Source organism: Nipponia nippon, unplaced genomic scaffold, assembly GCF_047370975.1.
Source record: "Nipponia nippon isolate SJK-2023a ecotype South Korea unplaced genomic scaffold, ASM4737097v1 scaffold_20, whole genome shotgun sequence".
NCBI lineage: Eukaryota > Metazoa > Chordata > Aves > Pelecaniformes > Threskiornithidae > Nipponia > Nipponia nippon.
Window position 1 is genome coordinate 4,959,685 of NW_028262337.1, and position 25,962 is coordinate 4,985,646.

At 40.7% G+C, this 25,962-nt stretch overlaps 1 protein-coding gene across 4 annotated transcripts in view; it reads right to left on the reverse strand.

Annotated features, from left to right (window-relative positions):
• Positions 1-2,723: 2,723 nt before the first annotated feature.
• Positions 2,724-25,962, reverse strand: part of LOC104016600 (chondroitin sulfate proteoglycan 4-like) — a 53,820-nt gene continuing 30,581 nt past the window's right edge. The window contains exons 8-11 of one of the 4 annotated variants that reach the window (XM_087759893.1): positions 25,357-25,529; positions 21,474-21,657; positions 19,324-20,973; positions 2,724-2,835 (exon numbers count right to left, since the gene is read on the reverse strand). In XM_087759893.1, coding sequence (XP_087616019.1) covers positions 2,759-2,835; positions 19,324-20,973; positions 21,474-21,657; positions 25,357-25,529 — 2,084 coding nt within the window. In that variant the 3' untranslated portion in view covers positions 2,724-2,758. Of the gene's footprint in view, positions 2,836-10,730; positions 10,854-15,232; positions 20,974-21,473; positions 21,658-25,356; positions 25,530-25,962 lie in introns of those variants that run through there. The other 3 variants (XM_087759894.1, XM_087759895.1, XM_087759892.1) reach the window with 3 other exon arrangements.

The following is a 25,962-nucleotide window of genomic DNA, read 5'->3' on the forward strand; positions in this document are numbered from 1 at the left end:
TAAATGTGAAGGCAGGTTGAATAATAATTTTATTTTTTTTTTAAATTGTGAATTATTTATATGCAGAGAAATTTCCACATTGGTCAGATGAATTACTCATAATAAATAGTTCACCCAGCTCCATTAAATAATTTTAAATCATTGAAATCTCTATGCCAGGCTGCCCAGATATCTCTTCTAAGATCCTGATCACTCTAAAATGATGTGATCATCTGCAATGCTAGTTCTGAATATTTAAAACATATTTTTAAAATTTTGTCCCTATTTAAGGACAGAATAGGCCAGTATGGAATCAGGAACTGCATGTATATAAATCAGGCTCTTTCCACCGAGGTGAAGTAATCTGAATTCCCCAGGAAGTGAAGAACTGTCTTAGGTTCTTCATTTTTAAAAGTGGGTCCTCATGTGTATCACCAGAACTGCTAGATCATACTACAGATGTACTGGGTCATTCAGTTCAGTTGTGTGCAGCTAATAGATCAACCTTTTCTTGTTTCTTCAGGGGGTCACCCTGTCTATTCTCTTCTACCTGAGTAAAATTGCCCTGGGAAAAGTATTTAATACTCTGTCTGGCACATTATGGGCACCTTGCTGAGAAACTGAATTTAGTGTAGACAGCCTCAGCAGCACTTGTGATGTGTGGCAACTGGCAGGGTCAGGCCTTTTTTTCATCAGGAGATCAACTAACCCCGAGAATTATGACACTTCATTTAAAAATATATCAGAACTAAGCCATTAGATTAGTAAACAGTTCCTGTTTGCTGGCAAAGGAGTCTTTTCAAACTTACTCAGCATTTTGTGTCAGATGCTGAATGTCTGCGGTCATAATCTCAAAATCCTGTTTATTTTCAGTAAGTCAGCTGTTTTTTCTTTTTTGCCATAAAAACAAATCGTTTCACAGGACTCAGTTTCCCTAGACATCGTACTTCTCATGAGCAACAGGGCATAAGTCACTTCTTGTCTTCCTCAATGCTGAGGTCATGAAAACCACTCTGATCACTCGTTTCTCTCCTGTTTCCTTCACACTGAATCTCTTTTAGAGCGTACCTGACTATTAATGGCTTACTTCACAAATATAAAAAGTGCAAATGCTATTCCCTTCTTGTCTTGCAGCAGAATTCAGTGTGAAGGAAATCAGGAAGCCAAGCAGTGTATAGGAACGCATGTATTTTTTAAAGGTTGGCTAGCACAATTGAAGCTCTATATAACTGTGAAGCCACTGGGATTATATATTCTTCTATCATCCTCTAGCAGTTTGAGCATTTTGTCTCTGTATTTAGATGGTGTTAACAATCTTTTCTCTTTGACAATGAACAGAGTCCCAGCTTCATTTTATATGAGGATATCCCTGGGGACTTTGCAGACCCACAGAAGATGGGGCTATTGTTTGCTGGGACATGACAATACCAGACCAGTGGAATACACAGCTGTGAGCCACAGGGCACTGCTGTTCCTGTGTTGTAATCTCCTCCAGTGGAGTCTTCCAGTGCACAGGGGAAAAATCTCTCTTTTCAAAGAGGCTTAAGATTTTGGAGCTTATGCACTTACTTAAACATACGATCCAAGAACTCAAACATTGCCAAAAAATTTATGTGAAGTGGTCCTGTCTCGTGCTGTACCAGCTGTGTGCTGAGGATCATCATTGCACTGAAGCACAAGGTGTACAGGTCGTGTTAGGTAGACCAGTGCTAGTGAAATAAATAGTGCTGTGGGATGTGCCTAGGCCATGGTTCTCAATGCTGTTACCTCATTAGAATCGTCCTCAGCAAGGTTTTGATCCAAGACAACAAACAGACTCCCAAAATTTCCTAGACATGGTAATTTCCAGTTGTGGCCATCATGTTTGGAAAGGCAAGTGGGGTTAATAGGCTGTGGGCTCTCCTAAGAGGATTGGCCTCTGTGCCAGAAAACGATCTCTGTTGTGCTTAATTTACCAGCATAGATGTAGTCACCAAGTTGAGCTCTTACCTCAATGATTTCTGTAATTGTGATCTTCAGATTGTATGATTACAATAGCTGGTATCTGCAAATGATACTATGGCTCCTAAATCTGCTCCAGGTGATGCACAGCACAGCAGGTTAGAACCCATCACTGTAATGCCTTGCTGTCTGCAAGTCTCCTGGCTTAACACTGGGTTAAATCCAACTTTTCCATCTTCCTTCTGAGGTTGACGCAAATGATGTGAGACCTTCTCTCTCCGCCAGCACCTTCCAGCGGAACACCAGAACTGATAACTGCACAGACGGGACTTGGGAGTCCCAGCACACGGCTTTCTGGACAGCTAATACAGGAAAATGGAACTTGCCTTTGGAAAAAAATAGAAGCACTGACAAGTTCTTGTGCTTTTGGAATGAAATTTAAAACTCATTTTTCCTGGATGGGAAGAGAGAACAAATACAGTCAACAGCAGCTCAATCCAAAGAAGCCAATAAGAGTTCTGTTGTTGATATTTTTATGAGCAGACTGCATACATGAAATGAACCACTCTTATAAAAATTGGTTGGATGATTGCTTTTTTTTTTCAAATTTTGCTCTTCAGAGACAATTTTAGCAAACATTCTTTTAACAACCTGTCTTATGTCAGAATACAGCAAAGGGGCGCAAGTTTCAGAAAAAGTGAACAGCATGTAGGCAGTCATCTTTAGTCATTGCATCATTCACCTAAATCAACAAGGGTCCTATAGAAATAAATAACTTTAAAAAAATAATAGAAAAGGACTACCTTATTCTTTGTGACCTTTGAGAGTGCCTTGTTATTTAAGCACTGGAGCAATGGTCTTTTCCTGATGTTTTCCACTCTCGTTTTTTCCCCGTTTCCCTTCCATTCTTTAACCCTACATCAGACCACAGAAAAATAAAATTAAAAAGGAGAGGTGCCCATGGAACAAAAGGGAAAACAAAACACCATGGGTGTGGAGGATGGAGGGAATCTGCAACAGTGGATTCAGCTGTGATTTAGTGCAGTTTGTAGCCTCATGTTTCCAGACTGCCCTGCAAGAGTCCACATTGCCCAACTCATCATTTATCGATGAAAGAGAAACCCATGACTATTGCAATCAGGAAATGTTGACATATGAGAGTTACTAAGAAAACCTGAATGTTAGTCATTCTCCATGTCAGATACATTGCAGGCAAGGTCGCACAAGCTTTATTCACATTAATACCACTGTTTTTTTGTCTTGACAGGGTCTATGACAAGCAGTCAAAATGCTTTTTTTTGTCAGTGCACTTTTGTGAAACAGCATTTTCCACAAACACATTGAAAAGAAACATGTTGAGCCTGTAGCATGGTTGTATCCTGTGAATAGAGAATGAGTTTATTGCAAGGAAGGGGACATTGCAGAGAATTGCCAGAAAGACAGATTCAGACACATGTGGGTATCTTCCTCCTGCAGTTGCTATGATTATTATGCTTCTAATGGCGATGAAGAGACATTAATCCTGTATTCAAGAATTCTCACATAACATTGAGAACTCTGGACAGTGAACTGTCTATGAGACTACATCAAGACAACCACACTTTGAAAAAGTCATTACTGGAAGTAGCAGTAGCTGTATATATGGAAGACTGAACCAGTTAAATTCAATTAAATTGAATAGGTGAGGGCTTTATGGCATGAACCAAGGAGGAGAAAGGCAGAGTTAGCTGTATAATTTGAGCAGGATGAACAAGGCAAGGAGAGGGATGGAAAAAGGCATGAGCAGGTGTGGGACCTCATACAGTTGTGGTGGTATGGATGGGTTCTTCCCCCTGCGGTGGGAAAGGAGGGGGTGGGTGCCACTGCAGACCATGGGACCTGCTTGCAGTTTGCAAGAGAGACAGTGAGAATGCAAGTTGCAAAGGCAGCACAGCTGAGCATGTACACCTGACTTTGCACCCCAGACTGCTGCTGAGTCCCTTGCAGGGACCTTTGCTTTCAGACCAGTTTTTATTCTCACCCTTATGTTCCCCTATTAGCAGCAATGCACTTTCCATGATCTCCCACTTTCCCAAGGCTGGAATACGGCTGAATTCCACTGCTTTATTCAAAATAAAGAACTCCAAAATCCTTTTAAAAACACAAATATATAAACCTTTGTGTCAGTTCACTGAAGATGAAGATTATTGCTCAGAGTCAAGAAATTTGGGGCAAACAGAAGATAAGGTGTAGGTGTTTATTTAGCCATTGTTTTTTGGTACCTTCATTTTTAGGCCCTGAAGATGTGTGCAAACGGTCCCCCCACTAAAGCGCTTCACCTGAAGACATTGACTAAATCAGTGCCAGTTAGGATTAGAAGCCAGGATTTCTAAAATCCTGATCTGCATATTTAGCTACCTCTTATTATCTATTTCCTTCTTTTCAGAGCAAGTGATGACAGAGTAACCATAGAGCTACACGTTTTGCAAAGGATGTTAAAATTGTGAAAATTTATTTTGAACTGATATGTGAGGAGTGTATGAACAAAATTTGAGTTGCTTCCCTTAATGGTCCTGCATGCTGTCAAGCTTGAATCCTTGAATCCTCTGCTCTCTTAATTGATACTAGAATACAAAATGTGCCTTTTGTTTAAAAAGTCTTTAGTACATCAACTTCAACTGAAGTAGGCATGAATGGAACAGAAACTTATATTTTCTTGTGAAAGCAAGTGACCGCCAGTAATTTCTGGGTAATGAAAGGGGTAGGTTTCACAACAGAGAGATCTCAGGCAGAACTAACCACAAGTATGTGTCATTCATTATTCGCTGTGAAGTTGAGAGGGGAAGGCTAGTCTGCCTTTCAAATTTGAAAGCTAAAGGTCAAGTTCAAAACATTTTCAAGTTATTAGTAAAATTAAGGTTCTTACATCTGCTATAACCCCTTAAATATATAAATACTCTGCTTTGAATATGTACATCAAAATATACAGTCCTTGCCATTACCAATGTAATATGAGTATTTCAGGGTGTTGAAAAACACCCCATTTGTAGTTGCTTATCTTTCTAATTGAACTGCAAACAGATTTCTGCTGGGATGGTGTTATCATCTAATGACTCTAAAAAGCATAAAACTACTGAACTACTGAATCTAATTTAAATTCCACTCAGAGAAAATTAGGAAACCCACTACAAATCTGTTCTTGCTCAAAATTATTTTTTGTTGTTAATTTGTGATTTAGAAGTTAAAAGAATTTTCTCAAACTTGATTTTATTTATTTTGCTGACATATCATGCTTATTAAGATACTGCATGTTTTTGTCCTGGGAAAGGCTCATCTTCTTAGACTGCAACCTAACAGTGTCCTTCCCCTGTTATTTCTGCTATTGCAATAGTTTGCATTGTTTTCACCCTAACAGTTTAACTGTCACAATTCAAAATTGCAGTGTTGAAGGATAAACGAGTTTTTTTAGAAGGAATCAGCTTGGGTTTATTTGTATTTTGTCTCATTTAATTGACAAGTGCATTTATTTCCAGACTAAGAATCTCGGGACAGGCATACAGCACCCATCATGTGGGGCTTAATATTAGAACTACAGCAATACTGAAAATTTGACATTAGGGAGTCTCACAACACTTTTGTCTGAAAAAAAAAAAAAAAAAAAAAAAAACAACCAGAAACCCTCCACAGTTTAATGGCCTAAAAAATTAAATTAAGTCCATTCATTAAGGAAAGGTTACTTAGACTGCACATCCCCCAGAGATTCTGGCCTCTTTACTAATTAGTCTGGTAATTTCCAATGATATGGACACCGGTTCTCTGGATACAAAGTTCAAACTACCATCCTTATTTCATCAAGGACACTAAACAGCAGCCAGATGGCTGCTTATTACAAGCCTTGTAGCAATTTGAACACAAAGTGAGAAACAAAGGGTGCTTTTCTCCATTTTCCAAGAGCACGAGCACATATACACTGTGAAAATGCAGGACAAAACAGGTATAACATTTTCCTCCAGTGTCATAGACATTTCTTTGCCTTACTCTTTAAGGTAAGATAAGAAAATCATTCTGGAACAAATGCCAGTGTCATTTCCTTTTGAAAAGGAATATTGATTTCTTCTGTTTAGAAATGGGGAAGCACCTAAGGCACCTCCACATTGGGCAGCAGGAGAACGGCTGTGCTCTCAGAGCATGTTACTGTGAGGACCGCCCTTGCTGGGCTTTGCACAGGCAACCAGCTGGAGCCAGATTGTTAGTTGACTCTTTCAATAAAAGTATTAGTTAACAAAATCCGAAGGAAGTATAAGGCAACCCTTCCAGCTCTGCTCTTTCCTTCCAACCCTTTAACTCCCATCCCAAACCAAAGCCTCGCTAGCCTTTGAGAAGAACACCTGCGATGACACAGACTGAGTGCACTGGGGCCAACATTTAAAATCTAAGGTATCTTCAGTTAGACTCCAAAATGCCTGGCAGAATACTTATATAATAGCCTAATTCAAAGAACTAAAGAGCATACTATAGCTCTTTTTTTATTCTAGGAGAACTTTGGGCACCAGCCTGCCTGTCAGAGCAAGGTGTCAGGTAGGCAAGAGCCTAATGATCATCCCACCACCTCAGAAGTGCCTGTGTTTAGGCAGGCAGTACCCGCCACCCCTGGAGCCGGAGGCTGGAGACTGTCAGGATGGCAGAAAGTAGAGGCCAGGAAGGAGAGACTCCATGTTCTACGTCCAGGAGGATATGCTCGGGCATCAAGATAGGCCAGCTGGTTCATTTCTTCTTCCCCGAGAAGATGAGGTAGGTAGGATCCCTTTGTTCAGCTGCTGGCATTCCCTTTTTACCTCATTCTTTGACCAGGGCACTTCTGCTTGACAGGGCTTGACTCAATCCTTGAGTTCATAAATTTTCAGACTTTAAGTCTGCTTAAGCCTATTAATGTCTTTGGGTTACAATACATATTTAAGAAAGACTTTCAGGCTTACTTTGAAGACTTCCCAATAAACAAAAGCACAATGATGTTCCAAGTATGTTTTTGCAATAGCTAAGCTGTGCACTCAGAAATGTTTTCTGTTATTTCTACATCATTTCTTCACAGTCAGCATCAAAGTTCACTCTGCCTTTTTTTGTTACCTGTGTTACCTGTTACCTGTTCAACCTTCCATAGGCCATCATCAAGCCAGAGCATGATCGTTCTTTTGTGAAATAAAATAATTGTGGCTTAGTAGTCTTCTCATAAGAGGGAGAGGTTTGATTTCCTCAAATATTCCCCTTCACCAAATCACTCTGTTTTAGGTTCCTTTCCTACTTCAACTACTTTTCCAAACATGGACATCAGCACTGAAAAATCTGCCCCGTTTTGCTCCCATCAATGCAGTACCGAGATACTACTTCTTCCTTAAGCCACTAGTGGCAAGGATTATCCTCTTTGATCTAAAGTATTGGACTGCAGATCAGGCTGAAGTGGTTTTCTACTGTCATCTGTAGTCATTTGTAGTTCCAGTTCAGTGTCACTGCTTTCTGGGAAAAGGCAAACTCCACTTTGACTTACAGTCTTTTTCCTCAGATATAGTTATGTGTGAACGCGGTTGGAGGTGCTTCAGAAGCCCACTCTCCCATTACAACTGAAGCACAGCAAAAAAAAAAGGGGATCAAAAGGAAAAAAAAAAAAAAGCCCAATAACTAGGACTACCACAAGGAAGAGGAGAGAGAGGAGAAACTGTAGCAGAGTGGTAATAGCATTTATCTTGACAATCACAGAACATATTTTAAAACATAATTCCTCATTCTTCAGTTATCTACAAAACGTCATTGTACCAGATTGCTTCCGTGTAGCTGTTTTACACATTTCAGTCTTTCAATATAAGCAACACTGAAAACTTTTTTGAACTCTGAATTGTTCTTCCTTTCTAGCCTGGTTTTCTAAAGGAACAACCCCTGTGCAACTATGCCATCTGCCTGTCTGCCTCCCAACTCCAGTTTCAGTGCAACAGCCAACTTAAGCCAACTTTGAAAGAGGTGCGAAGTTCTCAAAGATGCTAAGTTCTTACAAAAAAACTGGCAGCCAAAAAGAGGAAAGAAGCCAAATTTAGTATCTCATGGTGAGTGAAAGACAGGCCCAACTCAGCATCTTCTCTATTTGAAGAGGCAGCAGCCATCTGGCCAGTGTGTAGGCACATTTTGGCTCGTTTGTCAAGACACATGTAGTTCTGAAGCAGCCACAGGACGCACTGAAGCTTTTCTGTGTAAGCTATGTGGGAAGGAGCTGAAGGTGAACCTGAGGAAGGGCAGGACTAGGGCCTATAAAACACACATCCAAGGGAAACTAGACTTCATTCCTCTTGCTGGTCCTCATCTTCCAGTGATTCCTTTCAAAGAAGTGACCACCTTGTTAATGAGGACAAGGAAAGGAGAACCACTGATAACTTCTGGGCTCAGTGCCAGATCATCAATGGTTTTAGTTAGGTATTTTACAATAATGAGTATCAGCACAGCCGAGACACTAGGAAACTCCACGAGATCCCACGAAACTCAGTGAAGAGATGACAGCATTATAGCACTACACCTTTTGTGTCGTCTTGCCCCAATGCGTAGTCATCACCTCACACCATCCTTACCATATGTAAAAGATGACTGTTCAGACTGCATGAAATATTTGGGCTGATTATATTTTATACCAGCTTCCTATCAAATATTGTTCTCATTTATACTTGATGAGGGGCCTTTCTTTGTGCTTAGCAATATTGTCCCTAGCCTATTTGTAGCTTAGACACGTGCACCTGTTTGTATCCCTTTCAGATGAATATAGAACGAGGTTTTGAAATGCCCTGACCTGAGAAACCTGATGGCAAATCACAAGGGATTTTGAAGTTGAAACCCACACCCTTATATTATTATTCCTACACTCTTAAAAGCAGCATTTAATAAAAATTAGTTCTGCAGCAAGTTCGGGCAGTGTTCTGTGAAGGCTGTCTCCTGCATTTTTAAAAACAAGCCAAAACACCTTCTTGTAAAGTGGTTCCAAAGCAGCATGAGTTATAAGAAAGAGTGTGATTTTGTGTTGTACACATCTGACAAAGAGACTCTGCCGTGGTAGATTCACATCTGCTGCCAGCTGGTCTCTTTTATTGGATGTTAGAATAACAGTAGAAGCTGGAGCAGCAACAGGGAAACAACTTGTGAAGACAGAGCAGACATAGATGAATATAACTCATCAAAACTAGAAAACAAAGTAAGCATTGTGGCAAAAGCAATGGGAAAATGTGTCTGTCGGGTAACTGCTGCGTGACAGTAAAATGTCAGACAATTTGCTTTGCCTGAGACTGCAGAGAAAGACATGATATGATTTCTGTGGGACTGTTTATCTGAGAATAGAAAACAAAAAAATAAAAAATTGTAAAACAATAGGAAAAAAACCCTTGTCATTAACATCTAAGGGCAGTTCTCTGGAGAAGAAAATTTATGCAATGCCTTTGTCCTAGAGGATGTGAATATTTAGACAACACCACACTGGGAGTCAGTGGCTTTATATAAAAAAATCAAAAATAAAAATTGCAAGCTAGTGAGTTAGACACACAAACTCATCCATACAGTATGAAGGAGCATTAGATATCTGAAAAAGGTTTTCATAGTAGCTAGTGAAATGTGCCTGGACCTGCCTGAGCCAACCAGAAGGAAGGAACAAGGTCTGGATCATGAAAGGGAGGTTGGTTCCCAGCTGCAGGCTGCAGGACAGGGGCAGTCTCCACTTAGCACGGTCTCCCAGCACTCATCAGCCAGTGACTCAGGTAAAGGCTAAACCAGCTCAGCTGTTTTCCCCAGAAAGCCTGGAAGGTTCCCCTGTAGGGGAACATACTTTTCCCTTGCTCTTTGCACGCAGTAGTGGAAAGGGCAGAGCACTCACCTGACCTAATGAAGTGTTGGCCCCAGTTCTCTGGAGAGCACCCTAAATGATGGTTTAGTCTGCCTCCTCGTTCATTCGGTATTTTTGTGAAGAGCACCTACAGCTCACAGCCTTGGGCTCTCTCCTGGGAGTCAAGGAGGACACCTTTCTCAGTCAGAGAGGAAGAAGGTTTAAACCTGGATTTCCCCAATATTATATGAATGCTCCACTCACCATCCCTACCTGCCACCAACAACTCTTTCCCAGACCGTGTGGGGTTTGCAAACACAGTGGCAACAAAACATGTAGTTTAGTTTATTAATCCAGCCAAGGTGTAGGCTAGAGCTGGATCATTTGCTACCCTGAACTGCCAGCCCTGGGCTCCCTACTCTGTCTCTGAGGAGAGTGTAAAACCAAGACAAGCCCAAAGAATGGCCAGTCTGATTTCGGCATCTCCCAGTCAAACGAGGCCCTGCCAGGACTCCAGCTACTGGAATTGTTGAAGGTTTCACGAATGCTGATGTGCGTAATCAACTTAAGCAGGTGCAGTGATACCCAGGTCCTTGTTGTGATTTACCTTGGAGTGAAAGAGCTCACTAGATATTCTTCCTTTTTATCAGTGGCTATGTCCAACACACCAGATTTCACATGCTGAGCAACACCCTGGTGCCAACAGTGTTTGCTCCCGTTACCCCCCTGTGGGAGATCCCTCTGAGCTAGGTTTGAAGGAGCAAACTGGCACAGAGAAGTCACTTCCAATCAGCCAGGCTACAGATCAGCTGTGTAACCGTCTGCGTTTCCAACACTTGTGTTATTTTCAAAGGATGTAGGAGTCCTGCGTGTCTGCCCCGAAAGCAAGAGAGGCCGTGCCATTTCCTGTGCCTGGGGAATCTTCAAAGGCAGATTGCAGAGATTTTGAGTCAGACATCTCCTTCTCTCCAAATCACATGCTTGTGTGGAAGCTATTAGTCACTTGTGTCGTCCATTCTCGCATGGGACAAAAAGTTGAGCTCAGTGGAGTACTTTGTAAATATAAATATCTCCTAATAGGAAAACAACAACTTCTGTTCCTCTGTGGAAACTGTAAACAAGAAAATAAAATACCTTCTTGAGATACTTGCAAGCTCCACCTTTGGTATTTCTTAAGCACGTGCTGTCAGCGTAACCAGTTGGATAATTTCCGCACACAGCATCCAAAACACATGTCCAGCTACAGCTGCTCTTCACTTGCTAGAGGAAGGCAGCCGTATTCTCAGTGGACTCTGCACTGGCCACACAAACAACTGGCCTCATCATTTTTGCTGTCTTTCATTTATGGTATCAATAGCTAAGAAAGAAACAGGTCCATGTCTCACATCATCAGAAGACAGTGTGAAGAAAGTAGGGCAAAATATATTTTGCTATTTATTTTAAACTATTCTACAGAGTTACCCATATGTAGCAGGGCTGGTTTGTTTTTTCCCAAAGCAATAAAGTTGGAGAAGTTGCCAACAGCAGCTATGCTATTTCTTGAAATACACTTATCAGCTCCAAGAGCTCTGGAGTTACAAAGACTTTCAATCATTTGAAGTACTAAACACTTTCTGTTCCAAAATCTTTGTACTGGAACGGCTTCTTATTGAACTTTCCCATAAATTAAAGAAACACGTATTGGTGATTTGTGACCAGCGAGCATTAAACCATGTAACAGTTCCATAACAGAGACAAGTAAATCTCCTAGGCAGTCAGACTTGTTTGAAGAAAATGACAACATCCACGACTGATGACCACATAAACTGTCACTGAGGTAATGGGCAAAGCTGGATTCAGGTACGTACATCCATCCTATATAGATTGTAGCTCTAACGCCTGAGAGTTGATGCACTGTTTACAACTAAACTATTACAATTGCTCCTGGCAGAGGCTCTGATTTATGTTAGTGCTCATATATTCTTATTCTGGATTTGTGTTCCTCAAAAAAAAAAAAAAAAGGAAATTAAAACTCTAAAGCAGAACGTTGGTGTGTCTAGTTTTCTTAGCAAAGTACTGCCCTCTGCTCACAGCTGCCAGCATGAGAATTTCCCAGCAGGGTGGAAGTGGGGAATCAGTGAAACCAGAGCAAAGCTCTGCTACCCAACAGCCCCTGAGAGCAACTCATTCTTCTGCAGCTGCGCTCATCAAGATGCAAGAGAAGACCTCTCCCTGACAGCTGAAGCAGTGCAGAGAGGCCGGGCAGAGTGAAGGCTCTCGCCCTCTCTCTGTGAAACACTCTGGTATGGCAGGTATGAAATAGGCTTCCAAATGACCAAGGTCTGCCAAGCACAGCACGTGCTGCAGCTGACCTGGGCGTTGGGGGAACAAGCAGCTGCTTCCCGAGCTGTGGCATCACTGAGGGGCATCACGAACCCACTGTTTTAGAAACTTTCATGCTTTTGCAGGAACTAATGAAATGGGTAGAACGTGTCATTAAGTGTAACTTGCGGGTTCAGATTAGAGTAGGCCCCAACACAGATCAGTGGTGACCAACCGTTACCACCCTGTTGGCTCTTGAGCGGCACGCGCAGAAGTATGGGGCTTCTGAGGACAGATCCCATACTCGGAACCAAGGACCACCAAAAAGACATCTCAGAATCCCAGAAATTAGCACAACAGGGAAGACCAAATGAACCAAAGTCCTACAACCAGGAGCAACGTGATTTAGGGAAAGAAAATGGGCAGCTTATCTCACTGATGGTTATACTGCAGCATTCCTAGCAGCATATAGGACCTGGGATGGACAATAGAGATTGACTAAGAGACGCTATGAAGTAGGCAGTTGTTTGTTCTTCTAGTTGATTCATCCCACTTCTGCTTACTTCTACACCTGGTCTAATCTTGGTCCTAGAGCTGCTTTTCAGCAGTATTTTGTGCAGCCATGTGTAAATGAGATCAGTTCTCAAGCTACTTTCATTTCTTTCAAGGACTAAGCTCAGGTCTATCTTTAGCTGCATTAGTTAGCTCAGTGCTCAAAATCAAGACCTCTGATGCCTTACTTATAAATATCTTTCAGTGTCTGCAGATAACTAGATTTACCATTAATCATTAATCGTGATTACAATCATTCAAAGCCTCGTGCAAGTTCACTCTGTTCCTTTCTGCACTTTGACCAAGACACTAGGAACATTACAGCTCTATTTTTAAGGCAATATTCATGCCAACAACCTTTAGCATCTGAGTTACACCCTAGGCAACTCGGCTCAGCCAGACTGGGTGATGGTTATATAAGGAAGGATTTTAGTGATCTGATCTGATGAATCCCCACAACTGGACTTCTTGACAGGCAGCCACTTTTGTCAGTCAACATTCAAAACGTTCATGCTGTAGGAAATTTACTTCTACTAGATCTCCTGCCAGCTGCAGAGGGAAGCAGAAGAAAAAGCAAACTGAGCTTCTAAGTCTTGCCACCCCCTCCAAGCACAACTGTCCCCTCTAATGGGAACAGCACTCGTCATCTTGATTCTTGCTCTTCCCTTTCTCTGGCAGTGGGGTGAGCTCCCCAAGCAGCGTGGCAGGTCATAGCCCACTTCCCAGAGGCACAGCCCAGCACGTCACCTCTGCCATTCAAACAAGCCCATGGGTCTGCTTCCAAATGACCTTCCCTTCTTTTTAGAAACTCCGTCTAACCCCAGAGAACTTGTCTCTGTCCCATCCTCCTACCTTCCCCTGCCTCTCTAACCAACCTCTTCCTCAGCACCCCCTGCCAGCAAAGCAGCTTCCCTGGTGGCTTTGGATGTCTCAAACCAGCTTCCTGTGTGCCTCTCCCTTACGGATTCAATTTCATTTATATGTACTTCAATATGTACTTGTATATGAAATATGAACTTTTTATTCCTCCGATTATTTTTTATTCTCTCAAGAATTTCCTCATCAATGTGCTTTCATGCACCATACATAAAAGCTGCTTTGCAAGATGAAGTTGTACAGTGTATTAGCTGGAGCAAATCACTGTGATCAGTCACACGCTATAAATTGCATGTATTTATTCTGATCTATTGCCCGTGTTCTTGCAGGAAGTTCTGATGCTCGGTACCATCCCATACCAATGCTCAATCTGCTCAGTCTTCATTTTTCCCCAACAAATTCATGAGACCTGATGCCCCTCTCACTGTGATGGCACGCAAAGGTTTTGCAGCTAAAACCTCAGTCTGCTAACAACTTCACATCTAAGTAGTGGTTACCAGCACGTATAAAGCATTACCACAAAAGTAACCAAGCAGCAAGACTGGAAATAAGGAAACGATCAACTAAAGCAAGCATTTCACCATACAGAGTCTCCTACAAACAGATGTGAAACTATGGATTTCACCAGTTGCAATGAAAGAACATTTTGTTCTGGGACTGCATTTGGGACATGCAAGCTCTGGCAGGAATTATTTAGCTTGAAATGAGTGAAGATAAATTAATAGAGTTTCCATTGAATATGCCAGGACAATTATTTTCAGCCCGTTTAAAAATATTCACAGAATGTACTTCAATATAGCATCACAAGGACTGACTTGAAAAAAATGGTGCAAGCGGGACGAAGGTCTGTAGCTCAGGACACGCAAGTAGATTCACTGCCGAATTTGTCCTTGCAAGTAGTAACAGGCTACTGGAGTGGAAGTTGTAGCTGGCCCTTACTAGTATTTTAGTAAAATGAAAAGCATCAAAGGTTTATGACCATTTCTGTCCTATTTTTCTTCCCAGTGCAACATTTTCTGAGTTGTAGGAGGGCCGGGGGAGGGGGACATGACCCCGAGACCGAGTGCCGCTACTGCTGACAGGGACTCCTGCGCTCAGGACACTGAGTCACGGTGCGGGGGAAGCTGCTCCACCGGGCCACCAGCATTTCTGACGTCTCAAGGAAAAAGTTCCTCCTCTCAAGTTACAGGCACAACTACAAACCAGCCGAGTTCCGATTAACAAAAAAATCAAAATCAGGTCGAACAATGCATTTGGTGTGAGGCTAGAGTGAGAGTATATTTTTGATCAAGCATAAAAGATAATCTGACAAACGTTAGAGATGAAAAAAATCGAAGACTTGTTTATGACAAAACAGGACTAATGTATTAACATTTAAGAATTTGATATTTTAAAATCTTCTAAGCATGTGCAGTTAAAAAACCCTTACTGAAATAAACCCAGTGCAGTCCTGTTTGAGCAAGTTCAAATCAATGCATTTATTTTGATGTTACAGTCATGCAAGGGCTGAACACGGCCGGCAAATGCACGATGAGACATCTCTCCTTTTCTGCCCATATGCATTGTGTTAGAGGCACAACGCTGGGCACGGCACAACAGCAATCTCAGCACATGTGCAATTTAAAAAATAAATATCAGAAAATTTGGAAGAACGCTCTTACTGGCAATGGGATCCTGCCCTGTTTCTGCACCAACTGCAGTACTTGACAGGTCTTTAAAGAAAGCACAAAAACGTGTGTGTGTGGATTATAAACAAAACAGTTTATTCATTTTATACATGTTTTCAAGGCACTTCTATGCTGCAGTTTAGAACTCTATTTGGTAAGAAAGGGAATCCTTCATAAACCCCATCTTCACTAAATAAAATACACAACTTCAAGATTAACTGAAACAACCAAAAAATTCAAACCAGATTCTGACCATAAACTGTGTATGTTCCTGGAATCACAAGAAGAATCCGTAAGTAGAGAACATTTTTCTTGGGGATTTTCTAGACTGATTGTTATTTAGGAAACCCAGAATGAGATTCATCCCAGCAAGCTTTTACCATTTCAAAGCTGGATTTCTAGCTAAGCCAGTGACCTCAGCTCATTCAGAGTTGACTCCTCTCACCTCTATTAAATACCTATGTAAGAACAAGATGAACTGTCCTCTGCCCAAGACTATTCTATATTGTCCACAGGGAAAGCTTGCATTAATGCAATCAGATTTTTTTTTTTTTACTGGGGATTCAGGGTAGGATATTAAAGCAAAATCCGTATGTAGTTATCAGTTACAATATTACCTCTGCATTTTGTATGAAACCCAGTAATCACTGATGCAATATACTTTTATCCATATGAAGCTCTCATCACATTCCCTAATATGACAGGCACTTTGGCATGGTTGTCCCAAAGTAGCACCAACTGAGGGAGAAAACTGAATGCTGGCACACTTCACTGGTGAATCAGGAATTTAGGCTGTTTTTATTAAAAAAAAAAAAAAAAAAACAAACAACCAATCAAACAAAAAAACCCTCAATGCTTTAAAAATTGAGCCCAATGCTCAAAATACAATTCCATAATGCCTGACCTACTTGAAATGAACACCTGTGGTCAGCCAAAAGCATTTTGGAAACAGAGAACAAGAGTTCAGCCCATTATGCTGAAGCCAAAAAAGCCAGCACAAATTCTACGACCTTTTCTGTATTTTTCATGTATGATTTCTTGCTCAGAGCATGCAAATGCTGAAACTCAAGAATGCCCATTCAATTGTGGAGTTCTAATTGCATCGCAGGTTTTTTTGACTCAGTTGCTATTATGTCATGGTCTGATTTTTTACCATCACCAACACTACAGCAGCCCTATGTTCCATCTCCCCTGCACACTGAGCACTGCAACTTTGGGCACACCTGTCTTTACAAGGATACGTTTAGCAAAATCTCATTAGCACACATTTCACTGCCATTATTTCTGATCAGCCTGTCAGGGGTCCACAGTGTGGATTTTGTCACCAAACTTCAGCAGCTTTCAGCATTGCAATATTTTGGTACCGAATTGGAGGAATATTGCTTGGTCTCCTGATAGGTATTGGAGTATGACGCCTCTTTTGCTGTTGACAGGAAGATCTCAGGGGTAGGAAAATGCGAGACAGGCTTCTTTAAGTGTCAGGGAAGTGTTGGATTATAATTCTTTACTCCACCTTGGAGTGAGGCCTTGGAGGAGGTATAAGGGGATCAGGTTCCTGCTACTGGCTAGAAGGCATTGGACGCAAGCTGTAGCAAATGCTCTGCTGACAGCTGGGATCTGGAGGAAGCTGCTGTCTGCTTGGTGTTAGCAGAAGAGGTCTCAGGAAATGGCAAGAGACATACAGCTGCACCCCCACAAAGGACGCTGGGTGTCCCTGCCATGGCTGGCAGCACCACCTCTCTGGCTGAGAGTTTCTAAAAACAGTCCCAAAGATTTTCTTGGGAAAAGGTCTACAATGCAGATCTGCAACAGTCCACCTGGGACACCTGAACACGCCAGCTTTTTACACTTACCTCACTGCTTGAATTCAAACCTGCTCATGCTGGCATCAGGGAAAAATGGTTATGACAGAGAAATAAAAACTGTATATCAGGGTTCAAATGTATTTTAGTTTGAGCATATAAAGGGTTTGTATCTTCAGTCTCTAGCTGAAGATGTGGCTTGCATATTTTCCACTGACATGGACTACTCTCCTTGAAGTGGGCTCTGAAAAATGCATTGCTTCAAAACGTACCACAATCACGGCTGACCATGGCAGAGGTGGTAAAGATGAGAAAGGCTGCCCCCACTGCTCCTGTGTTTAGTTCTCAGAACGCAGCAGTAAATGGAGACTTAGTCTGGCTCTCTTCGTGGGTGAAAATTTTCCATAATTGACACATAAAAATGACAGAAACACAGCTAATCATCAACAATAACAACAACAACAACAAAATTGTCCAAAACAAAGTAGTGTGAAGTGAATAGCACCGAGGATGTTGAGGCCCATACATCCGTTCTATAAAAGCAAAAACTGCAGTACCTAAGCTCAAACAAAAATGTTATTCCAGTGTTAACTGAGTGCGCTGCTGAGACTGCATCCTGACACTGAGCACAGTGTTTTTAGAGAGAAGCTAACTGGAAGCTGTAACAGTACAAAAATATAAAAACAGATGAGAAGTTCAGTGGTTAGTAAGAGACTGGTTATGATCACAGTACCATTCCCTTGAAGTCAGTTCGTTCTCTAAAGTCAACAAGGATTTTGCTGTTGTCCTCCATGGAAGAAAGACGGGACCTTAACAGGAGACTGCACATCACTACTGAACTTGGATTTCCAAAAATACAAAAATATTCCCTTTGCAGAGAAATTATTGCACATTTTACCACCAGAGCAAAATTAAGAGTAGGTAGCACTTGTCATACAGTGTGTAAGGCACACGTGTTCAGTGTTCTGGGAGATGAAGGGTAAACTGTGGAACTTCAGAAGGGGATACATACTTCCTCACAGAATTGATTCTGTCAGTAGCTCCACAACACATGCTAGCATGCAGCAGAGGACTTCATTCTACTGTCATCTGCTTGAACACCCAGACTCCAGAGAGAGTTGTGCTTGCTCCACTGAAGGCGGATTTTAGCCCTTTGTCAGAAGCAGGAAATTTTGATATGTGCTTCCAGACATAACCTAAGCCTAAAGATAATTCAGCAGACAGGCTGACTGGCAGATAGACAGTTTTTGCTATGTGGATTAGAGGTCATGGATGCGTTTTACCAGTCTGCAGACATTAAAGGCTAGAGTTTGGTATCAAATGAGGAAAAAGAAAAACAAAAGAACAAACATCTCACAGTACGAGTATTTTACCAGAATCCTTATATACTCTCACTGCTGCACTATTGTTGCTGAGTTGAATTCTAAATTTCCAGTTCAGCGACCTGGACAAACACCTGTCAAAATAATCACAGCTTTGTTTCTTTAGTACCGGCCTCTGAACAGCCTTCGGGTCAAGATGATATTATTGAGATTAGCACCTTGGCAATTACTTATAGAAACAGTTGAAAGTTCTTCAAATAGAAGTGGTGGTTCCGGAAAGAATACAAGACCTTTATAGTAAACTTCGTTCTTCAAAAAAAGTAATTGTATTAAAAATATATAATCCATGACAGAACATTCTATTTTACCCCTGTCATGGGAAATAAAAAATATTGCATACACAGGGTGCACTCAAAACCTTTGGGGCCAAATTCTGCACTGAATTAAGTGGGAATTTTGCCTAAGTATGAACTGGAAATCCTATTTTATGGCCACTGTAATCAGGAAGATTTTTATTATTTCACAGGTATTTGGATTTCATCTAACAGTGCATCACTTGATCTATAATAAATAAGTGTAGTAAAGAAAAAATTATATGTCAGCAATGTATACTCTTTTCCATACTACATCAATTAGCATGACCAAAACTGGCCATAACTACACCCAGTATTGATTGCGCTTCAAAGTTGGGTTTGTTCTTCGACAATACTGGATCATTTCAGGATCAAGGTTTAACCAGCTGTTTTGCAGAGACCGTTCTACAGTCGGAGAAGCCACTGCAGGAAGCAGCTGTTCATGTCTTACTGCCATGAATGTTGAGGCTGTACTTCTCTCAGCCCCCTTCAGGAGAGGAGTCACTGTAACACTGGGTACAGTCAAGCTCCGTTCCAGACATCGATCTGAACTACTGAGGACTGCCTCTGTTTGACTTTTGACGAGCGGTTTTGTTTTCTCTTTCTTCTGACACATTAGCAAAATGCACACAGAAATAACAGCAACAATGAGTAACACAGACACCAGGACCAGAGGGATAATGATGTACCAAGGGTTGCTGCTTTCACCTGCTTGCTCTCTGGGACTCCTGGCATTAACCTGGGTTGTGATCTTAGTCCCTGAGGATCCACTTGTTCCCATTGCCAGATTCAGCAACAGACCTTCCTCATGTAGACTTCCCCAGCGATTCTGCCCTGGCCACGTGGTTGGTCCAGTCTTCTCTTGTGCTACTGTAGGCTCTTCATTCTGAGAGGAGGCTGGTGCCTCGTCCTTTGAGGTAGTGTCACTGTTTAAAGTGGTAGTGCTGACTATGGAAGACACTTCAGTTGTAAAACCCTGCAGAAGTGGAAGACTGTATGGCACGATGGAATACTGAAAACAGCCAACAGCAGGCTGCACAGCATCTGCCCTGAGTATAAATGTGAATGAGTCATTTAACAGATCAACGCCCGTTATATTTGTATCTATGTCTAGAAGCACAACACCACTATCAATGTCAGCCTGGGTGAATGTCTGAATATCTTCAAACACTGCATCATTCACGAACCTTTTCTTTACAATCCTTCCATGAGACGGAGGCACTATCACTTCAAATCTAGGATTACTATTTGTCAAATTAGCTAGCTCAGAAGCATCCAAGTCACTGCTTCTGAACATATAAGCTGCTTGATTTGAAATCTGCATGTCAGGTACAACTCGTACTAAAGGCTTCACTGTGATGTTCAGCACTTGTCCTGTCAGATTGCCTTCTGCTGTGAACAGCATAAACTCCAGTACTTCTTTGGATGCAGTGAGATTTGTCAGGTGGTAAGACAGCCTTCCTGAGTACAAATCTGCCTGCTCAAATTTAGTAACCTGCTCGTTTCCAATCATCAGGTGCCCGTATTTGAGCGGCTGAGTTACTTCATAGATGATATTAGTGCTTTTTCCATTTGTGACAGCTGAAAGCTGCACGTTAGTAATAGTGACAGATGTCTGGCCCTGTGGCAGTGCAACATCGGTAAGGTTGACCAGGACAAGAGCGACTGGTATGACTTCAAGACTGAATAGTTTGTATAAAGGGCGATGTTTACCATCAGTCACACTGAAATAAAACACCCCAGAAGATGAACTTCCATCCTGTACAAACCAAACTTTACCACTATCGACATCAGCTTGTGTGAAATCCTTTATAGAGACACTGAGATTGCTTTTCATTGCCAAATAACCATTATTGGGGTTGCTAACAATGGTGTATTTGAGCTCAGCTGGGACGTTATCTGGGTCTTCAACTTTCAGATTCTCTGACCCCAGCAATGACACATCTCCCTGCAGGACTTTCAAGTGCAGCCTTTTAGTCTTCAGTTCTGGAGCTTGGTCATTCACCGGAACAACAGTGATATTAAACATCTCCTCTAAAACTTCGCTGTGGGGCTTTGTTGCAGACTTGCTCTTTAGGTTTAACCAAACAGCAAAAGTGAAATTGTCATTAAGCGATTCAGAATTATCATGTATATACATAATTCCAAATTTGTTCAGTATGTATTGGGAGAAATTAGGTTTTTCTTTGGTAATGTTTCTTTCTCCAACAACTATCATGCCATGTTGGGGTAAAGATACAACTTGATACCAGACTTCATACATGGAGCGCTGTACCTCAGGTAGCTTAATCAATAGGTTTGAAGCATCTAAATTTGTTCTGTTAATTAATACTCTACCTCCTTCCTGGACTATGGCACCTAGCAGAAAGGAAAAGAGAATCTTAGAAATTGACTATTTTACAGTTGCAATGTTTCAGAAATCAGGTATCAAACACTGACGATGCTCAGAAAAGTTTCTGCTTCCTGATATCCTTGATTTCCACATGTCACGGCTAAAAATATATTACTATTTTTCAGATACAGGCACATATAAAAGACAAGAATTTCTATTGATGTGTACATTGATTAAACAAATATCAATATCTCAAAGCTTCTGACAGCGTTTTCACCTATCGTTATAGCAAAATGGAGAATACCCACTACAGCAGTAGGAAGGATCAAACATAGGTAGTAAATGTCATTTTTAAAGACGCAGTGATGCAGCTTTCCAAGCTACTACTTACACTACACTCTGTGGTAGTATGGTATTCTGGTCATTTGTTACTGAAGAGAAAGTAGCCTTTGTTTTTTCGCATTTGTTCATTGGAACCCTAACAGATCCAAAATACTTTGGAGCCCAAACAGCATAACATCTTTACCTGTATTTGCCAGAAGACGACTGTTCTGATCATGCCTGGTAATTTCATATGAAATTACAATATGGAACACCTGGAGGTCCAAAGCTGATGGTGGAGAGAAGATGGTAAACGTAAAGAAGTCTTCTGCACTCCAGCCAGCTGACTCGACATCTAAGTGCTCATACATGATCACACCTTCATCCACCTGTTTAAGGTAAAGAAAAGCCATAGGTATAAGAGGAGAATAATTTTAAACACAGAAATGTAAAGAGAGAAAAAAAAAATCTTAAGAACATTGTTCAAGAGAGGCCTTTACACGCTGTGCATGGACTAAGGTACATGTAACTTACATTGAAATTATCTTGCATTTCTCTTTCTCTGAAGATGGACTCTGTGTTGCCAGACAAGCATACTTGAAGGTAGGTGAAACATTACTGGGCATGAACACTTAGTAAAGCCCTTATGTGAGGAACAGAGATATACAACATTGAGAAACTTATCTCAAACCAGCAACAGTAATGGTGAACAGGAGCTCAGCTGGACTGTATCTTTAGTGAATTGGAGTATCATACGTCTAGGGTTTTTTCTTTATAAGGACACCAATGGGGCTGGACTCATTGTCCTGAAAAAGCATAGGAAAGACTGAAGGCTTGAAAAGGACTTTGATGAGGTGTTTCACGGTGAACAGCAAAAGATACTTGGTAAGAGACTACGGAAACCAGAAAGAGGTGCAATGACCATTGAAATATACTCTCTTTTATAAACAAAGAGCTGATGGGACTACTTAGTGGAAAATTTCTACATCATGGCAAGAAGGGGGATTCCTAAGAGACAGGAAGGAATCTGGCCTGCCCTACACCTGCCTTCACTAACCTTGCACATCATCATACTCAAGGGAATCCTATCACTCCCACCATGAGGATTTAAGCTTCAAAGCAGAATACTGCAGTAAATCTTCAGAGAAACACACATCTATACAAGATGCAACCATTTATCTCAAAATAGGTAAAAGGCAGTATTTTCAGACTAGGATTCTCATCACTTGATCTTTAACATCAATACCATAATACATTGCAACTACAATAGGATACCTAATACCCACAAGACTAGAACACTTAGTAAATCTCATCTAGTAGATTCAGTGTCTAGTCCGCTTGCGAGTTCATTCACTGACCTGGAGAGAAGACAGCTATACCCATTAAATCCTTGGGAACTTCCCAGGCAACTACTGACCTGGTTTGTACGTGTTAGTTTATAATTATCAAAGAGATCCCTGCCTGAGATGGTACCGGTTCTAAGTTCACTATTTTTAACATACTCTACACAGCTTGCAAAGACCCTGAAGGAACTCATTAGCACAGATTCCCAGCACATATGCTTGAAAGGTGTGAAAAAGGAAAACAAAAAAAACCCTGCTGCTATCATGGATGAAGCACTTTAGCACTACAGAATTGGAGCTGTGAGTACCGAGTGTGCTAATCCTGAAACTACTACAACAGCCCCCACTGAGATCACTAGGGAAATGGCTTTCAGGGTCGGTTTTCTCAGTAACCTCAAAACCATTCCATCTTACTGTCTAGAAAATTCAGACTGATGTGATAAAATCCTATATGCACATCTCCAGGTTTATGCTTCCCCTATACGGATTTAATTCTTAATGGCTATTACAGGACAAAACAAACAAAATTGATAATAGAACGATATGTTGGTTCAGGATAACTTTCCAAAGCATGTCTTTAGGACTTCAAGTTGGAGAAAGCAAATTTTTGTAAGAAGAACAAGCACAATATGCATCCTTTAAATTCAGCGGTGTTTAGTATCAATCTTATTAGGGTTATCTTTTTTTTAATTGCAAGCCCATGCTAATATCTGGGCTAAGAAGAGAATGGAATTGGTGAGGATTTCTGTGTTTACCTCTGTAATGACTTTAAATATAATGAAGAAATTGTGGCTTGCTGCAAGATGAAAATACTTCGAAGACACCACAGAAAGTACTGGCAGAGAAAAAACCCCAAACATGTCAAAAACTACTGTGTTATTCAACTGTGTTTAATGTGCAATTAATTTTCTTATATTGGCTGAACAATAACTCTCTGTGAAAAAAATTCTTGGAATGCAATAGTGATTTCAATTCTTTTTTTCCTTCTTCTTTGGCAACAAAGCAACAAACCACAGGGCATAAGGAAGAGTTCAGCACTCTGAAGTGCTAACTACTTTTAGAAGCTAGCTGCATAGTACTTTTCAGAAGTGAAACTTCCAAGTTTCACAAAACAGAATGAAGTCAATGAAAACCCAAAAAACTAAACTAATGCAAAATATTTTCAATTCAAATTAGATTTACAGACTTCTTATTACCAAACAGAAATTGAATGCTTTATTCTCCATTACATGGAGAATATACAATGTTTGTAATATCAATGTCATTTTCTCACTGATATTTAACTTCATTGTGGCTACAACACGCCAGACAGTGAAAGTTTATTTAGGATCTCTTTTCTCTCCCTTATACCTCATTCTGTACCAGAATAAATTGCAAGCTGGTTAGGAAACCTTAATCCTACCTGCAATAAGTCACTTAGCTCTACTTGTTTGAAGCGAAAATGGCCAATATAAATACCTCTGACAGAGAAGAAAAGCATACACATTATTACAGCTGAAATCCTTACACAATTTACAAAGTTCAAGGGAAAGTTAGCTATACCTCACTAAGAACTAAAGCTATAGAGAATAAATGACATGTTCTGACATGGCACTGTCTGATAAACATATGTGAAAATCACACCCATAGGCAAAAAGAGTAAAACTTCAAAACCTTAGCTGAAAGATTTTCTGTCTGACACGCTTAACTCTTTCATCTGATGCTCATAAAAATCACACATTTTAGGAATAGAAGGGAACAGTGTCATTCTACAGTTCATCTGCCTCATAATGTAAGACAAAACTCAGCAACTATTGCAACAAGACCACTAACATAATTGAATTAGAATATAGTTTATAGAGAAACATTCTGTGTTCATCTTGATTTATAAAGTTCAAGTGGAGATTCATTCCACTGCAGTCCTTGGTCAGGTTGTTTCAAAGTTTGGTGATAACTAATAAAAATGTCAACCTTTTTTCCAGGTTTTATTGGTCAAGTTTCAATTTCTGGCCATCAGATTTTCTCATTCCTTCATACACTAAATCAAACCGCCACTTTTAAAATCTGTAAATGTAGATTAAGACCAAATTATCTCTTAATTTTTCCTCCAGCAAAGTCAGGAGATTGAGCTCCGTTTATCTCCCCTGCTTAGATTTTCTGAGAATAATTTACTGCACGCAGAGCACACAGTTATATTCAGATTCTGCACACAGACATAAGTAATTTTGGTTGCAAAATAATGTTTTCCATCAAGTTACATGAGCTGCCACGTTTTAGTCATTCAAGTATGAGACCCTGTATCACAGTTAAGATTCTCTAAACACTTAATATCACTGCCAATTAAGTCAATAAAAGTCCTCTTGGGGACACCCATGAGGCCTGTGTACAGCTGAAATGAATCTGATACTTGGACTTTTCATAGAGCAAAAGGCTATTCTTTCTGCCAAAAACTAAAGGCTTCCAACCTCGGACTGCTGGTTAATGGCACCAGAACAGCTCTTCTTGAAAAACACCGCTACAAGCAAAACAGTGGGAATTGCCAAGACCCTGCTAGTATCTAAGCAGAGGGGAACAAAGGCTCCTCTTGCATTCATTACTAGATGCCAGATATTTAATGACACAGCAAATCTGGGTGATTGCACTGATGGGTCACATATGCCTGGTTACTTAACAGATATAAGTGGATCAGACAAAGAACAAGCAATTGAGATGCCCTTTGAAGTAACAATCTACCCCCAAACTAGTTATTATAAAGTAAATGCTTACCATAGACTGCGTAAAACTGAGGATTTCCTGAGTGGTATTATCAGAATTTACTCTGATCAGCCTTCCGAGTTTTGGGGAAGTTACAATCATAAAAGTTATAGTTCTGTTTCCTGCATTGGCCACATCATTGGTTACAGCTTTCAGATCATGTCTTGAAATAGGTTTCCTGGAACCTAAAAAATGTCAGTTATAAGTAACATAGATTTGCAACAGCAATTTTTCCCAAAGGGTAAGTTTTGTATGCATAACTCACCCTCTCATCTAGGTATTCTACTTAGCATCTTAATAACATTTTATAAGATCAGCAGGTTTACACTTTTTCTAGTTACCTTCTAGTTACAACGCTTCTACAGCTTTTTCAATCAAAAAGCCCATCAGTAGGATGTACCTTTGTTTTACAGAAACTAAAAAAGTGCAGTTCTCTTCAGCACATGTAATTGCTAAATACTAGCTTCTGCAAAAACAACCCAAAGTAAGGAGCAGAACAGGTATAAGAAGCCCTGTTCCTATATTACATATCTAGAACTGAATTCAAACTCCAGCTGGAGTCACCATTGTTAATGTTTTTGGTAATCCCAGTTGCCCACAGAAGGCAGGGTGATTTGG